Below are 14,587 nucleotides of genomic sequence, written 5' to 3'. Positions count from 1 at the left end.
GCAGAAATTACATTTACATTTCCATCAGTTAAAATCACCAAACCACTGGAAAAGCAATTTGTTGACGGAAGGTAGACTGCAGGTAAGACTATAAAATGCTACTGACCGACCAGACACCTAAAAGGCAGTGTTTTTTTTTTTTCATTATTTGGATTTTTCGCCATTTTACTTATGAAACACTTCCTGTGAATCTTATTTCTTAAATGAAGTTCTGAATACAGCTTCAAAGTTCTGTTCAGACATTGATTTGTTGGAAAAGTGGTCAAAGTCTAACTCTAACTATAGCCTATGAAATACACACCATGTCTACATTTTTATCTGGAGAAGCAGCTCAGTCTGGAAGGACTCGGCTTGGGAACTGGAGGCTGGTTCAAGTCCAGCACAGACCAGATGTGTCCAGAATCAAATATATCACTATGCTATCACTACACTGACATGTTTGATCCCAGTGAACAGTTTCCAGTGAGAAACATGCTTACTTCATTTTTACAGAGGAGTACAGAGGACTGATAGAGCGCCGAACATTATGATGTCACAGTGAAGTTGACCTTTGACCTTTTGGGTATAAAATGTCACCACTTCATCATATTAGCCTATTAGATATTTGTGTGAAATTTTATCATAATCAGTCCCTCCAGGAAATTTTAGTCGCAATCAATATAAATTCCACCCACTCTGCACGACCTTGTAATTTTGTGCGATCACAGCAACTTTACTGCACATTTTATCACAAATTGCACCAATCGTAGCAGCCCCTGCACAAAACTCATACCCGTACGTCTCAATGAATTGACCCAGTGTTTTATCTTCATGATACCCCCGAGGTACACTTCATAAAGCAGATTTTGTTGGAATTTATGTAATCCTCAGTGTTTTTGGTAAGGTTGCTTAGAACAAAGTGTGTTTTTTCTCCCTAGAACAAGTTGCCTTTCATTTTTTAATGCATTACAGCCCAAAACTTTTCAGCATTTTTTTTGGCAATTATCACTTGCTCCCACTCTTTCATTGCAATGCATTTTTTTTGTTTTTTAAGAAAAGATACCATGAAATCAGGTATTTTAGGCGGCAACAATCCCCCAAAAAAGCCTGTGAAATCCTGAAGGGACTGTATAATTAACGTATGAATTCTTCAGTTAAGGCCGAAAACAATGTTTTGTGAGGTCACTGTGACCTTTGACCACCAAATTCTTCTAAATCCAGGTGAACGTTTTGCATCAAGATGTAATGAAATATTCCCATAAGGCGTTTCTGACATACCACGCTCATGAGAAGGGGACAGACATGAGGTCACAGTGACCGTCATCTCTGAACACCAAAATCTAATCAGTTCGACCTCGAGTCCAAGTGGACGTTTGCGCCAAATTTGAAGAAATTCCCTCAAGCCGTTCTTTAAATACCGCATTCACAAGAAAGGGACAGACGGATGAATGCACAGCCTAAAAGTTGTCGCCTGCAGAGAGGCAGAAAACATGTTATTCCCCAAGACAGATGAATTAAATATACCTTCTTCTCTTAAGTGCTGTATAGTCTGGGCTGCCAGGGGAGAACATTCACTAGTGGGTCCTGAAATCACTGATACAGCGACCATCAACAGAAATGTGTCTTGCAGCAGCAGGGTAAGCCTTGTTTTTAAGCCTAGCAGTTGTTGATCACCTGCAGCTACTGGCCGGTTAAGTGATGTGAGGAGTCAGCAGCCAGAGAGATAAAACTGGGAATCACTGCGACCATGAGAGATCCTTGATCATACAGTCAGAAATGTTCTTTTGAAGTAGTGGCGGTCCCTTTGACAGGCACCAGGCTGTTTCAGGCCATGACATACATATTGTATGTGTGCAGCTGAACAGCTGCTCAGCGAGGCTTCCCCCGATCAAACAGGTCAACAGTTAAGTCCACCCACAGTCTTACCACAGGCCCACATGTCCACCGGCTTGCCGTAGGGGTCTTTCCTCAGCACCTCTGGAGACAGATACCCTGGTGTCCCAGCAAAACCTGAACACACAAACACATAAACACATAAACACATTAACACACCACACAGAACAACGTCCTGTTTTACTACTTTTTGCATCACTTTAAACTTTCAGGATTTCAAGCATTTTAATGCCAGTTTGTTTACATGATACCAGTTTTTTTTATGAAAACAAAAAGCACAAAAAAAAAGTTAACTTTAATATAGTTAATTTTTTTCCACTTTCAATTAGTTCATTTTTTAACCAACATCAGTCCTGATAATAACTATCAAATGAATTTATTTATTATCATGATTTTAACCCTTTAAATGCCAGTTTTTATCTGAATCTTAATTTAAATAAAAAAGCAAAGACACAAAAATCATTTTTTTTCCATAAACTAAATGCAAATGGGATTCTTTTGGGTGGGGGTTATCACAGTCTGGGATATGTCAATGATTAGCAACAACATTGATGTGTATGAATTATTATTTTTTGTGCATTGTCAGATTTAAAAAAAATTACATTGAGGTATTATACATTAGTGTTATTTTACACTTTTGATTAGGTAATTTTTTAACCAACACTAGTCCTGATAATAACTATAAAATGATCATTTATTTTCAGAATTTTAACCCTTCAAAAATGTTCTATATTAATATTGTTTTCCTCTTCCAGTGAGTTAGTAATTTTAATAAAAAGCTTTGACCTTGCCACACATTTCTAGTTTGTTTAGCCCGACACTAAATTCACCACTTTCTGTATGTGGAAGTCTATCAAAAGCTCATTAGGACCCCCTGCTAAAAGCAAAACAGTTCACAGTTGCTGAGGCTCAGCGGTCCCGTAAAGTTAAAGTTTATGAGGTGAGGCTAACAAGCTCCAAGGAAAACATCCCTGTGTGGGGATGTAGTCTGGCTCGTGACCAATGACACGCAGCCTACTTTTAAAAAAGCCTCAAAGTACCAGCAGAGCCTCTGGGCAATGAGACGTAGTACGACTGGTAGTAAAGTCAGAACACACGGTGAACTGGTTCCAGATGGAGGCTGGAGGGAATAGAGCAATTATTTCTCCCTTCTACAGGGAATAGGCAGAAGAAATAGCTCTGAAATATATTCAATCACTTGATATAAGAGCCGAGAGCAGTAGCACACCTAGTCCCTTTAGATAGGTAGATGGGGCTTTGATGATAAAATGACATAATAGACGACCATTACAAGAAAACTAGGCCAAAAAAATCTCCAGTGTTCTGTTTCATTCGATTGAAAAAGCAGCTGAGAATAAATGCACAAATGTTACGCTGTCATCCGAGACAGAATTAAACACTTGAGATGTCTTAAACTGGATTTGTGTGTCGGCAAAATCCTGGAAAAGACAAAAAAAAAAGAACAAACTTGAAGGAGTTTGAATCTGGAAAGTCATAATTTTCTTCAGTGTGTACACAGATTCTATATATGAATAATCATTCCCTCCTCTGTCAATCTTTACACAGATATTTTGGGGGTTTTTTTCCAAAAAAAGTTGGCCAAAAGCATGTATAGTAAAGCCAACATGCCGACTTGGCCAATCTGATCACAAGTGGACAGATCATAATACACAGATCCAGTCGTTCAGACCACATAAGACAGTTGTTTGGTCCATGAAATGTCAGAAAATGTTGAAAAATGTTGATTAAAATCCATGATATTCAGTTTACTGTCAGAGAGGAGTAAAGAAACCAGAAAATATTCACATTTAAGAAGCTGAAAACAGAGAATTTTGACTTTTTTGTTATTTGAAAAATGACTCAAAATAATTAATCCATTAATTAATCCTGTCATCATCTTGTTACTCAAAAAATGGGTCAAAATAAGTGGAGCACACAGACCGATTTTATAAGTCTTTCGATTTATCTGTCAACCATTTTCTCCATTAATTGATTAGTTTTGGGGTTATTTGAAATCTCAGAAAATTATGAAAACGTGTTGATCAGCGTCCTCAAATGTCTTGTTTTGTCCACAACTCAAAAATATTCAGTTTACTGTCAGAGATGAATAAAGAAACCAGAAAATAGCAGCTCTAAGTTTTTTATGCTTGTTGTTAGGTTTATTAGTTTGACCAGCTGTTCCTTCCTTTGTTGTGCTCAATTTATTGATTGATTGATTTATTTAATAACAAAAAATATTGAAATTTCCACCCAGTGAAGTATTTTTTCACTATAGGCCATGATAATGAATCAGCAGCTGTGTGAACTGTGCATGGTGGTATATTGTTCTTTACTGTAAAATTATAATCCTATTTATAATCCCCATTTATACTAAATGTATCTGTAATCTGGCTGTCTTTTCTATGTGTAAGTGTGATTGAATACAGTTAGTCTTTTTTGTATCCGGATCACATAATCCCAGTACATGTGAACTGTTACTCCCCAAACCTGGTCCTGGTCCCCACATTGAAGGACCTAATAGTGACCTGATGTCTTTTAAGTCTTCATGAAAACAGCTGTCTGATTTCCATTTGGTTCACTGTAATGCAAATGATGTGTTTGGACTCTGACCAGCAAAGATAAGCAGCAGATGTTTGGGAACACACTGTCTGTTTCAATTTATTTTATTCACACGGCACACGATTTCCTCTGACGTCACGCTCAGGTTGGGAAGCTCAAACGCTGTCATCAAAAGGAAAATGTACTGGTGTGTTTCAGGTTTCAAGTCTTTATCTTCACACCAACTCCTGAGCAACAACCGATCAGCAACTCAAGGACTATGGATTGTGAAAAATCTGGAGGGACGTCGTGCCATATTTCAAGGTAGAACTACATAATTTGATCCACTAGTGACCATTAGACAACAGCTAACGTTAGCATTAACCATCTTCTAGCTAACATTATATTTACAATAACAAAAATATTATAGGAAAGGTGTAAATGAATTCTGAGATATCAGCAGAAGAATTAATTTACACCTTTCCTATCAAATCGTGTAACAAATATTGTAACGTTATTTAAGAAGTGTTGGAATGCTTATGATAGCTACTGTCTAACAATAGCTAATTGGCTATAAAATATGTTGTTTTACCTTGAAATATGGTATTATGTCACTACCTGCTGTCTTTTCAGTTGCTGATCAAGCAGCAGTTGGTGACATGATAACCATCTGTCAGATTCTCTACGTATAATCGACCATAATCGACCAATTTTCTCAGTACTCAGTTCATCCAAAATATGGCATCGACACTGACATTCTATCCAAAGGCCAATGCAGCGTCTATTTATGTCTGTCTGAGGTTAAAGTTCACCTCCAGTCATGTTTTAAACAATACAAAAAGGTGTGCAAGAAGTAATAAATTGTGTCTGATCATTGTTTTTGCAAAATAAGTTCAAATACCTGGTTAAAATAGCTCACATTTAGCCCTCATTTAGTATTCAAGGATTCATGAATATGCAAACAGTCCCCAACCCCTCATCATAATTTTCTTTGGAGGAGGTCATCAACATATTTTATTCATATATACTCAATAAAAGTGTAAGAATATATTTAAAAAGCAATGCGTACTCACCGAACCATGCCTGCTGGTCTCCCTGCACTTCGATGGCGAGGCCAAAATCTGCCAGTTTAACCGCTGCCCCCTTCAACTTGCTGGCGAGGAGCAAATTCTCAGGCTTCGAGTGAAGAGACAAAGGTGAAATCTTTTAGTACCTCGCACTGATATGGTGATGTCATTTCAACATGAAAATAAACTTGACTGAGGTAAGGCCTTAAAGACTTCCTGATGTTATTGTTACAGGCAGCTAACAGGCTTTTAAGCGGGAAAGGTTATTACAGTTCACAGAGTAATAACATTAAGGACTGATGTCATCCAGTTTGAGCGTTCAGCAGTTAGGACTAATAGCCGAGCTAGAGGCCGACTGTAGCAGCTGTCCAGTCTATCAGATAAATGTCCACTGAGGAAGGCTCAGAGTCAGAGTCCAGCCTCCACACACACACTGGCTCATTACTTCCTGGTTCAGTCGGGGGCCATGGCCGACCTCCGCCAGGCAGCATGGGCGGATGTCGTCCGACAACGTGCTGCCGGGCTGTGGTCAAATTGGGCGTATGAGCCAGGCCGGTGGAGACGAACCAGGCGAAAGAGGCGGATGGTGACTCATGCCAAACCCTATCAAGAGGAAGGGGGGGCGGGGCTTCAGGAAAGGTTCAGAGAAGATGAATTATGTATTTCCTGACATTTTCAAAGCAGTTTCCTTGATGGCTCCAAATGAGAAATTATTCAAAATGACTGAGCTGTAATTTGCAGTAATAATCACAAAAGGGGAGCTGTTGATCAAAAGGCAAACTGCTTTTATTTTACAACAGTTCTCTTAACAACAGCGGCCACACAAGCCATAATTCATTCTGAGCTTCTCAGATACATTCATTCTGCCAGAATTTCACTCTCACATAATGTTCCTATATTCAACTTCTCTTCTGTTATGTGAAAAAACTTTCTGGCAACATTAGGTGCTTTGCTGAAAGAGTTTACTATTATTAAGAGGGTCCTTATTGTTTTAGTTCCTATTCTTTTTCTTCTCTCTTTTTTGATTTTTCTCTGCTGACAGTGTGTGAAGTTCTGCAGCCAGAACTGCAAGACGAAAACTCACGAAAATTGTCAGGAAAGTTGAAAATTCCACCCACTACCCAAAACAATAGATACAGGTGGCTCTGTCTCAAAATTCTTTTGGCATTTCAATCTCTCGGTTCTTCTGCATCTTTGCTCATTCTGTCTTCCTCATTGAAAATGTTGACTTTCTTGACTTTTTCTCAGTTTTCTCAAAACCCTATTTTTGCAAACTTGTCTTAGACCTTCTGGCCAGTCATCCTGAAAATAAGTCCAGATCTACGGACTTCACTCATCTAAAATTGGCAAAGAGATTTTGATACTTCAATCCTTTTCGATTTCACGAGCTGATCAATTTTTATTGAGAGCTAATTTTCCAAAATTCACAATTGAGATACCACCCCAAAACTGACTGATTACTACAAATATATATTTCTAAACATTTCAAAATCCAAACTTCTAAAACGTATTCTTAAGTCCTACAGAGGTTTTTCAGCACATCCACTGAATTGTGATTAAAGTTTGCTTGATCAATTCAGAAGTCTGTTACTCCATGTTTTTATAAATATTCAAAATCAATTAACATCTGTATCTCCACAAGTCTTCATTCAAATGCTGACCAACTCAACACAGACATTCTCTAGATGGTAGATATCAAGTGTCCACTGCTCAGATCAGTCAAATGGTGAGTCCGCAGTGATACTTGGGCTCTATTTTTACACATTTTATTGTCTAATGGGTACAGAAAGTTTTCCAGTTGGTCCAGTAGATTGTCTCAGCCTGCAGCTGTGAAACAGGCTGCAATAGGTGCAAACAGTCCTCGAGGGCTGACACAAGCGTCCATGTACGTCCACTGATAGGCCTTTTCCATCAACATGGGACTGGTTCAGGCTTGTGCACCTAATTCTGAACTGTTCAGAGCCTTTTCACCAAAAACAAATTGTTAAACAACCTGAAAAGTCGGTTCCCAGCTGGAACCAAAAATAGCAGGTTTTTCTTGGGAGCGAAAGTGGGCGTAACACTCAACAGGTCATTGTGCATTGCCTTCTGTCGATGATGGCTCTTGATTACATTGATTTTGCTTAGAACTTGTAGAAATGCAGGCTGGTTTGCTAGATCACACCGAGATTCAGAGGGTTTTGAATGGAACTGGGTCAAGAACCAGATAATTTGACAGAAAAGGGTCTTGTTTTGCCACCGACAGGCTCAGATTGTCATTGTAACACAGTTTGAATCAGAAATCACCATTTACAGCACCAAAAAACACAATGATACAAAAAAAAATAAACAATCACAGGAGTGGTAGGCCAGCAACTCCTGTCTTCTGTGAGGTTAAATTACGGTTTTTGTCAAAGGAGTCTGGTGGCTTTGAAGAGACTGACACAACCGCCTCAGTTCCCTGCCTGAAAAGGTCCGTCTCTGCAGGGACCCATTCCATAATGTTGTCAGATGTTTAGAATAACAACCTGAGCCTGTCAGTGGCAAAACAAGCACTTTTAGCGGATGTATTTTGACAAAGGCACTTGTCTTTAAGGACTGCACTGCAGCCCATTTTATGGCTGGCATCTGAAGCGATCCACGGGACCATTTGCGAAGCTTTTTGCACCCATTAGTCATTTTAGAGATGTAAAAATAGGGCTAAGGTTTAAAAACATATAATAATTACCCTTTAAGACATTCAAGCGTGGCCATTTGGAACAGGTAAACAGGCCGCTTTTAGAGGTGGTTGGACAAAACTTCACAGGAAGTTGAAAATGTATGACAAAGCCGCCCACAATAAAATGTTTGACCTTATTAATACCCATAAAAAGGAAAATGCTTCCAAAAACATCTACCACTGAGTGTTTTATATTTCCCTTGTTCTACAATCCTGGCTACGTTCCACTGCATGGACAGCTGATCAAATAGATTTTTTGTTGACGGGTGATCAGGATTTATATTCACAGCCACACCTGTGACTGGATGAGGAACACTTTTCCAGTTGCTTGTGCAAATGACACAATTTCCACACTGAAAGATCTCAAGAGGAGTATCTGTGCTATTAAAGGCTGTGGGTACAAGAACGTGGTATTTCCTTGAAGAACTTTTAACCATGAAGATAATCCATGCAGCTATTTGGCTCAACAAATTGGCAGCATATAAAAGACATTTCAAGTAATCGAACATTTTCTAAACTGACACAGAAAGAGGCCTCCTGGATTTATGGTCTTTGATCTGGATCTGTCAATACATCAGAATGTCTTTATCTTCCTCTGACCTGGACACCTATTGCCTGTGACTGTCCTGACTGGACATCAAGGCAAACCCTCATACTGTACTGAACTCATTCTTGAGAACTGGGACAAAACCTGGAACAATCTGGGACAAACGTTATGCTGGAAAATATATTTTAAAAGGATCAAACTCTTAACTGTTAAACCTTGTAATGAGAGTTCTCTTATTGCTTATCAAAATACACCTTTTTTAAAACCATAATTCTTATTTAGCCTTGATTCAAAAGGGATTGTTATGATGAGACATGTCTCATGTATGAATTTGTCAAAAAAATAGGAAGTTAACCAGTGCTTGAGCAGGATTCCTGCCCTATTTAAACCAGGAATTGAGACAGTGGTCTAGTTAATGGTATAGCTAACCCTTTTTATGCTGGATTAAATCATGTTTTTGTGAAAATTTTAAAGTTTTCTTTTGTTAGGAAATTATTCTCAAGAATGGGTCATAGTATTCAGAGGCTCAGAATTAATTATGGCTTGCACAGCTCTTCATACACTGCCTGCACATCACCTACACACACTTTTTAACGCTGCCTGAGGTTTTCATTCCAGAAGGCATCAGATATGACATTCATTGAAATAAATTCAAATCCATTTCCATCAGTCAATGTTCATATTTCAAGGTTGCTCGAGCGGTTAGTAGAGCGTGTGTGAGTTCTGAGTCGTGCAGTTGCTCAAACTTTTGTTGCGGGCAAAGGTTTGAGGAGGCGGAGGGAAGGAGAGAAGGTGAAAGGGAAAATAGTAGAGAGGGAGGGAGGAGTTGGGTTAAATGCATTCATCAGCATCATGCAGTCATTGCAAACACCCCCCGCCATCTGTTCACCCCAACCACCCTGTCTCACCCCGTCTGGAGAAAAAACAGAACCTGGAGGGCAGGAAAGGGTTGAATGAAGGAAAGGAAGTTTGATCATGAAGTACCGTCTACACTAATGTCAACCTCAGCCCCTAAAAACTGAGAATCACTAAAACTAACTTAACCATCTTACCCAGTTTGGTCTTCTATTGGACATTTTGACCGTAACTTTTTATCAGTTAACATTTTGTTCCCCAAATGAATTGTTGAGAGCTGGAAGATTGCTGAAAAGAAGCCTGACGAGGTAGATCAGAAAATGTTTTAAACAAACCCTCAGCCTAGTCAAACTCCTTTAGAAGAGAAAATTAAAGCAAACTGTCAAATTAATAGCTAAAATTGTTGTAGAGACACATTACAGTTTACAGTCCGACTGCCTAGTTTCCTAGTTACTGTCATTATTGCCAACCCTCCCAATATTCCCAGGAGACTCCTGCTTTTCATTTCCCTCTCCCTATTTTCTCCCGGGATCATAATTATCCTGTATTTCTCCTCATTTCTGACAAATTTTCTCACCTTTTTTTTTCCTTCTTCATCATCACAGCCTGTTTCTGACACTACACAGAGTGTATAAGTCCTATACGACTCTAAAAGTCTGTCGTGGACAACAACATAGCTACACCAAACCAGACTTCTGAAGAGGAATTCCCAAATCAAAAGTTTTCCAGGAAAGAAGCAAGCATTCTCTAAAAGCTGCCGCCTCAAGAGGCAGGGAAAAATAAAAGAGAAGAAAACTGAATATTCGTTCACACAGGAGGGATGAATTATTCTATACTCGTTCCTGAGAATTAAAAGTAAATTTAAAAGTATTCAACATAATAATGCTGTTGGAGTCTACTTATTATTTTGTTGTTTTCGCTCTTTAAAAGCCACCAGACTGCAGAAAAAGTCTCTGAAACTCAAATTTTTCAGTATCAAAATCCTCCCTATTTTAGAGGCATGTCTACTGTACCACTGTACTATGTGGACAGTTTTGAACCTGGCATTTCAATCACTCTCGGTTTTACCGCCAAATACTGTTGTGTGACTCAGACTTGGAGCCTGTTTACAGCATGAAACAGTCCAGCTTCAGTCATCAGTGCAGAAGAACCTCAGCCACTCCAAAGCACAGTTTGGCATCCAATCACCAAGCTTAAAATTCTGCTACCTGCACCGCCGACGGTGGACGCCAGGGTTTTCCCGTCTACTTCAGAGGCAAGCTGGCTTTGTAATACTGGCTGCCGCCTTTGTTGAAAATTTTGACAAAAACGCAGAGGCTTTTTTCAATGCCAGAACTACTGGAATAAAAACTGCTCCTGGAGTGTGGAGCAACGAGGGAGTGACACACCGACAGTTTATGCAAGATCAAGGTAATAACTGAGTTTCTGTTATTCATGAGGCACACAAATGTGTGTTTGCAATGACAGCTGGGTTAGCTCAACTGAACAGAGAAAAACCACTTAAGGAGTAAATAGCACTAGATGTTGAGCGTCAGTAATCTACTTTTTGAGCACCGATACTTGACAGGTGATTTTAGAAAGCACAAGTTTAAAGCTCCATGTCAGTTATTCTTGAGAACTGGGACAAAACCATAGTTTGAGGCTCAAAGATGATGAAACTCTTGGCTATAAAACTTTGTAATGACCTCCTACTGATTAGTTTGTCTTCTGGTGGGGCATGATTAGTCCCTATTCTCAAGAATCAAGATCTTTTTTCCTTCATCATTCTTGTCTTCATTTTTTACATCAGACTCTGTGGCCTGTGTCTGCCTTGAAGTTGGCGAGCAAAAAGTGAAATTGTGAGTTTTCACTTAAGCACGTGGCACTCTTTATCTTGTGAGGCAGCTTGATTCGCAAGATCACGCGAGAATCCATCTCGCAAGGTTTCAAGTTATCCGTTTGTGTCCACAGCCTCCTAGTAGGGGCTGCCGGCAGCTGTGGACAACAGCAAGAAGCGTCTCGTCTTGAACAAACAATGGCAGCTCTTGAACTGGAGAGTATTTCGTCAGTGAAAGAAACGACACTGATGGCACTGACTCCTGAGTGGCTTTGGTAAGAGTTGAAGTTATCCAGTGTTAGACATGATAGACAGATGTTTCATGTGATCATCTGCCTTTTCCAAAAGTGCCTGGCCCTTTCCCAGATGGTTCTGTGTAACAAACCACGTGTCTTGTCGGGTGAGATAAGCGCACAAGCTGTGTGTAATGTTCTCCGGCTTTTGCCGCCTCAAAAAGAGAAAACCCTGGAAGCTGAAGATTACACTTGTGTGAAAATGCAGATTCAATCAACTGACTGTGATTCTGCATCACAGTTTTGAATCATTCCAAGGCTACGGTGCTGTGTTTTGTTCTACAATGTCAAATTAATTTGCTACCACTCTGAGTCACTCCTCATAATGTTTCTTTTCCATAATAACAGCAGCCTAAGCTCATGGGTATTGGAGTTTTTAGATCCTATAGAATCTGTATAAGCCTAGATTTCCAGGGTCAGTCCTGTGTTTCTTTGTTAGGTATTACAGATGAGATAGAAAATAAAAGAACATTTTGAAATGGTATACAGAACGTGGACTCACACCAACAGCAGCAGCTCCACTTTGCATCTCTATTATTTTTTTATTATAACTGACAGACACAATGGCTATGAAAGGCTATGAAAATAAAGCCCTGGTTGTAATAAACTGGCACTGGAAGATTTGATAAAGTGCATTATAATCTGCTTTATGATCACACAGATGGTACCATATGGATAAAGGGTGCTCAGTGTGCTTTAACGCCTGTTGATGCGTCATTGCTTTTTTTTTTTTTTTTCCTTCACAAATCACTAAACCTGTGAAGCGCTCAGACAGCCTTTAATTACGACCCGGTGTGGCTCTCAGACCTGCAGATAGAGTTACAACGGCTGCAAACGTACAGTATGATGATTATAATAAGTACCCAGAAAGCATTTCACTGATGACAGTGTGCAGGACGTGACCAAGTTCACGGTCATATCAGCATATTGCTCTGTATATTCACCTTGAAAATGTTTGCTGGGTATACAGACTTGCACAAATACTCACTCTGCATGTGGGTCCAATGTACGGTTCATATCAGATTGATCAGGATTGATGCTCTCTCCTCGCTGCTGGTGTGTAATAGCTGTAATTGGATTCTGTCTAATACAGCCAGCCATAAAGTAGATAGAATTACTGGCCTGCTAAACCAGGCTGGGTGTTCTGCTTCAGTCTGGAGGACTGCTGCTGTTACTGACAAATGCATGCCCTGTACTCGGTACCAAACTGTCGGACACCAACAGCACCCTCAGGTTTTAACTTCTTTACATCCATTCCCGTGTTTCAAAGGGGAAAATTCGGATATGAGCTGAGTGAGTACTCTCGGAAGAGGCAGGTCCTCGAGTAAGGCAGAGATCCAATTGAGTGAGGTGACTTGCTCAACTTTGTACTTTGTAACTCATCTTTGCTATACGCTAGTGGATTAAAGCTAATGCAGCTTTTGACTGGCATAACCAGACTAGAGCAAGGTAGCATGGCTGGAAATTTATATTAAGGTATAATTTAAAGCACGGACAGTAACATATATATCATGCTTTTTCTTATTCAATCGATCAAAATTCTCCTGCAGGAGAATAACGCACTGGTATGACAACTGCATGGCAGGTATTAGTGTTGTGCATGTTCAGATTAAAAAAGAGCCAGCTCAAAGTTCAGTTCACAGAAATTAAAATGAACTACTTCCTGTTCATAGTTAAATTAGTTAAATTCAAAATAGCACTTCCACCTTCCAGGGTCACTGGAGTCCATGTAATCAAGTTATACTAAATGAAGCACAACATTGCAAAACGTAGACCTTTGCTTTAAATGCAGATGATGCCTTAAGTAACATTATTAGATACTACAGCAGTAATTTGATTACTTTGAGGTGTTTTTAAATTGAGATGCAGGGAGTTATCAGTGTTTCAGCTGCCCCCACCCGAGGATTTGATATTACAGTCTTGTCTGCATGAGTTAAAATATATCAATTGCATTATTAATTATTATGCGTATATATGTTTCTCATATCAAAAGATGACTAGTGCATTTCAAAAAAAAAAAAAGACTTTATATTAAAAAAAAATGACGGAGTATGTAAATCATTTTGAGAGAGCTTTTAAAAATACTAAATAATTATTTGGGGATTCCAAGACATTATTTCTATAAAGTTTGTAGTAACAATGAATTTCAAGGGGTTCTTGAATTACATCATATCGTCAGAAATGTGCTTCCATAGATACAGTTGTTAGATCTTTTATGTTGTTGACTAGTTAAGTTGTTTTTTGTCTCGTTCCATCTTTTTGTGTTATATTGTTTTTGTCTTGTTAGGTCTTTTTTGTTTTGTTCCATCTATTTCATCTTGTTTCGTCTTATGTCATTTTATTACATTATTTTTGTCTTTTTACATCCTTTAAAGTTGTTTTTGTCTTGTTGCGGCTTTTACATCATTCATGTCTTGTTACATCTTACTTAATTTTTTTGTCTTGCTGTTTTTTTTAATGTTTTTGTCCTGTTACATCTTTTTATGTTGTTTTCATGTCATTACATCAAATGTAACAAAGTATTTGTACTTCACACCTTTGATTACTGAAGTACTCTTACTGCTGAGGGCAGCAGGCAATAAATCCATGTGTCTAGACTCTTCAAATAAACTATCAAGCTTTACTAGAACTTCATATTGACAGCTGTGTGTTACTTTCCTGGTTCTTGTGCATGTGTGTGTGTGTGTGTGTGTGTGTGTGTTTTGGACTCACTGTACTGCCCAGACTCATTACCTTGAGAGATGAAATCACATGAATACACACACGACGTGGCAGACAGAGCTCTCCACAGTGCCTCCGCTCTGCAGCTTGCTTATTTGTTTTGGTTGTATTTGTTTTGCCTTTGTGTTTCTGCAGTGAGCCGTGGCAGCTGCCTGGCAACAGCCAATCGGGGCGCGGAAA

At 39.1% G+C, this 14,587-nt stretch overlaps 1 protein-coding gene across 20 annotated transcripts in view; it reads right to left on the bottom strand.

Annotated features, from left to right (window-relative positions):
* Positions 1–14,587, bottom strand: part of camk2d1 (calcium/calmodulin-dependent protein kinase (CaM kinase) II delta 1) — a 124,699-nt gene that overhangs the window by 30,761 nt on the left and 79,351 nt on the right. For all 20 annotated transcript variants that reach the window (XM_084712355.1, XM_084712352.1, XM_084712347.1 and 17 more), the window contains exons 7-8: positions 5,484–5,586; positions 1,906–1,989 (exon numbers count right to left, since the gene is read on the bottom strand). In XM_084712355.1, the coding sequence (XP_084568481.1) occupies positions 1,906–1,989; positions 5,484–5,586 (187 nt within the window). The remainder of the gene's footprint in view (positions 1–1,905; positions 1,990–5,483; positions 5,587–14,587) is intronic.

This window comes from Lutjanus erythropterus, chromosome 23 (assembly GCF_056507025.1).
Source record: "Lutjanus erythropterus isolate fLutEry1 chromosome 23, fLutEry1.hap2, whole genome shotgun sequence".
Taxonomy (NCBI): domain Eukaryota; kingdom Metazoa; phylum Chordata; class Actinopteri; order Lutjaniformes; family Lutjanidae; genus Lutjanus; species Lutjanus erythropterus.
The sequence above is the reverse complement of the archived record's forward strand: the minus strand, read 5'-3'. Positions and strand labels throughout refer to the sequence as shown.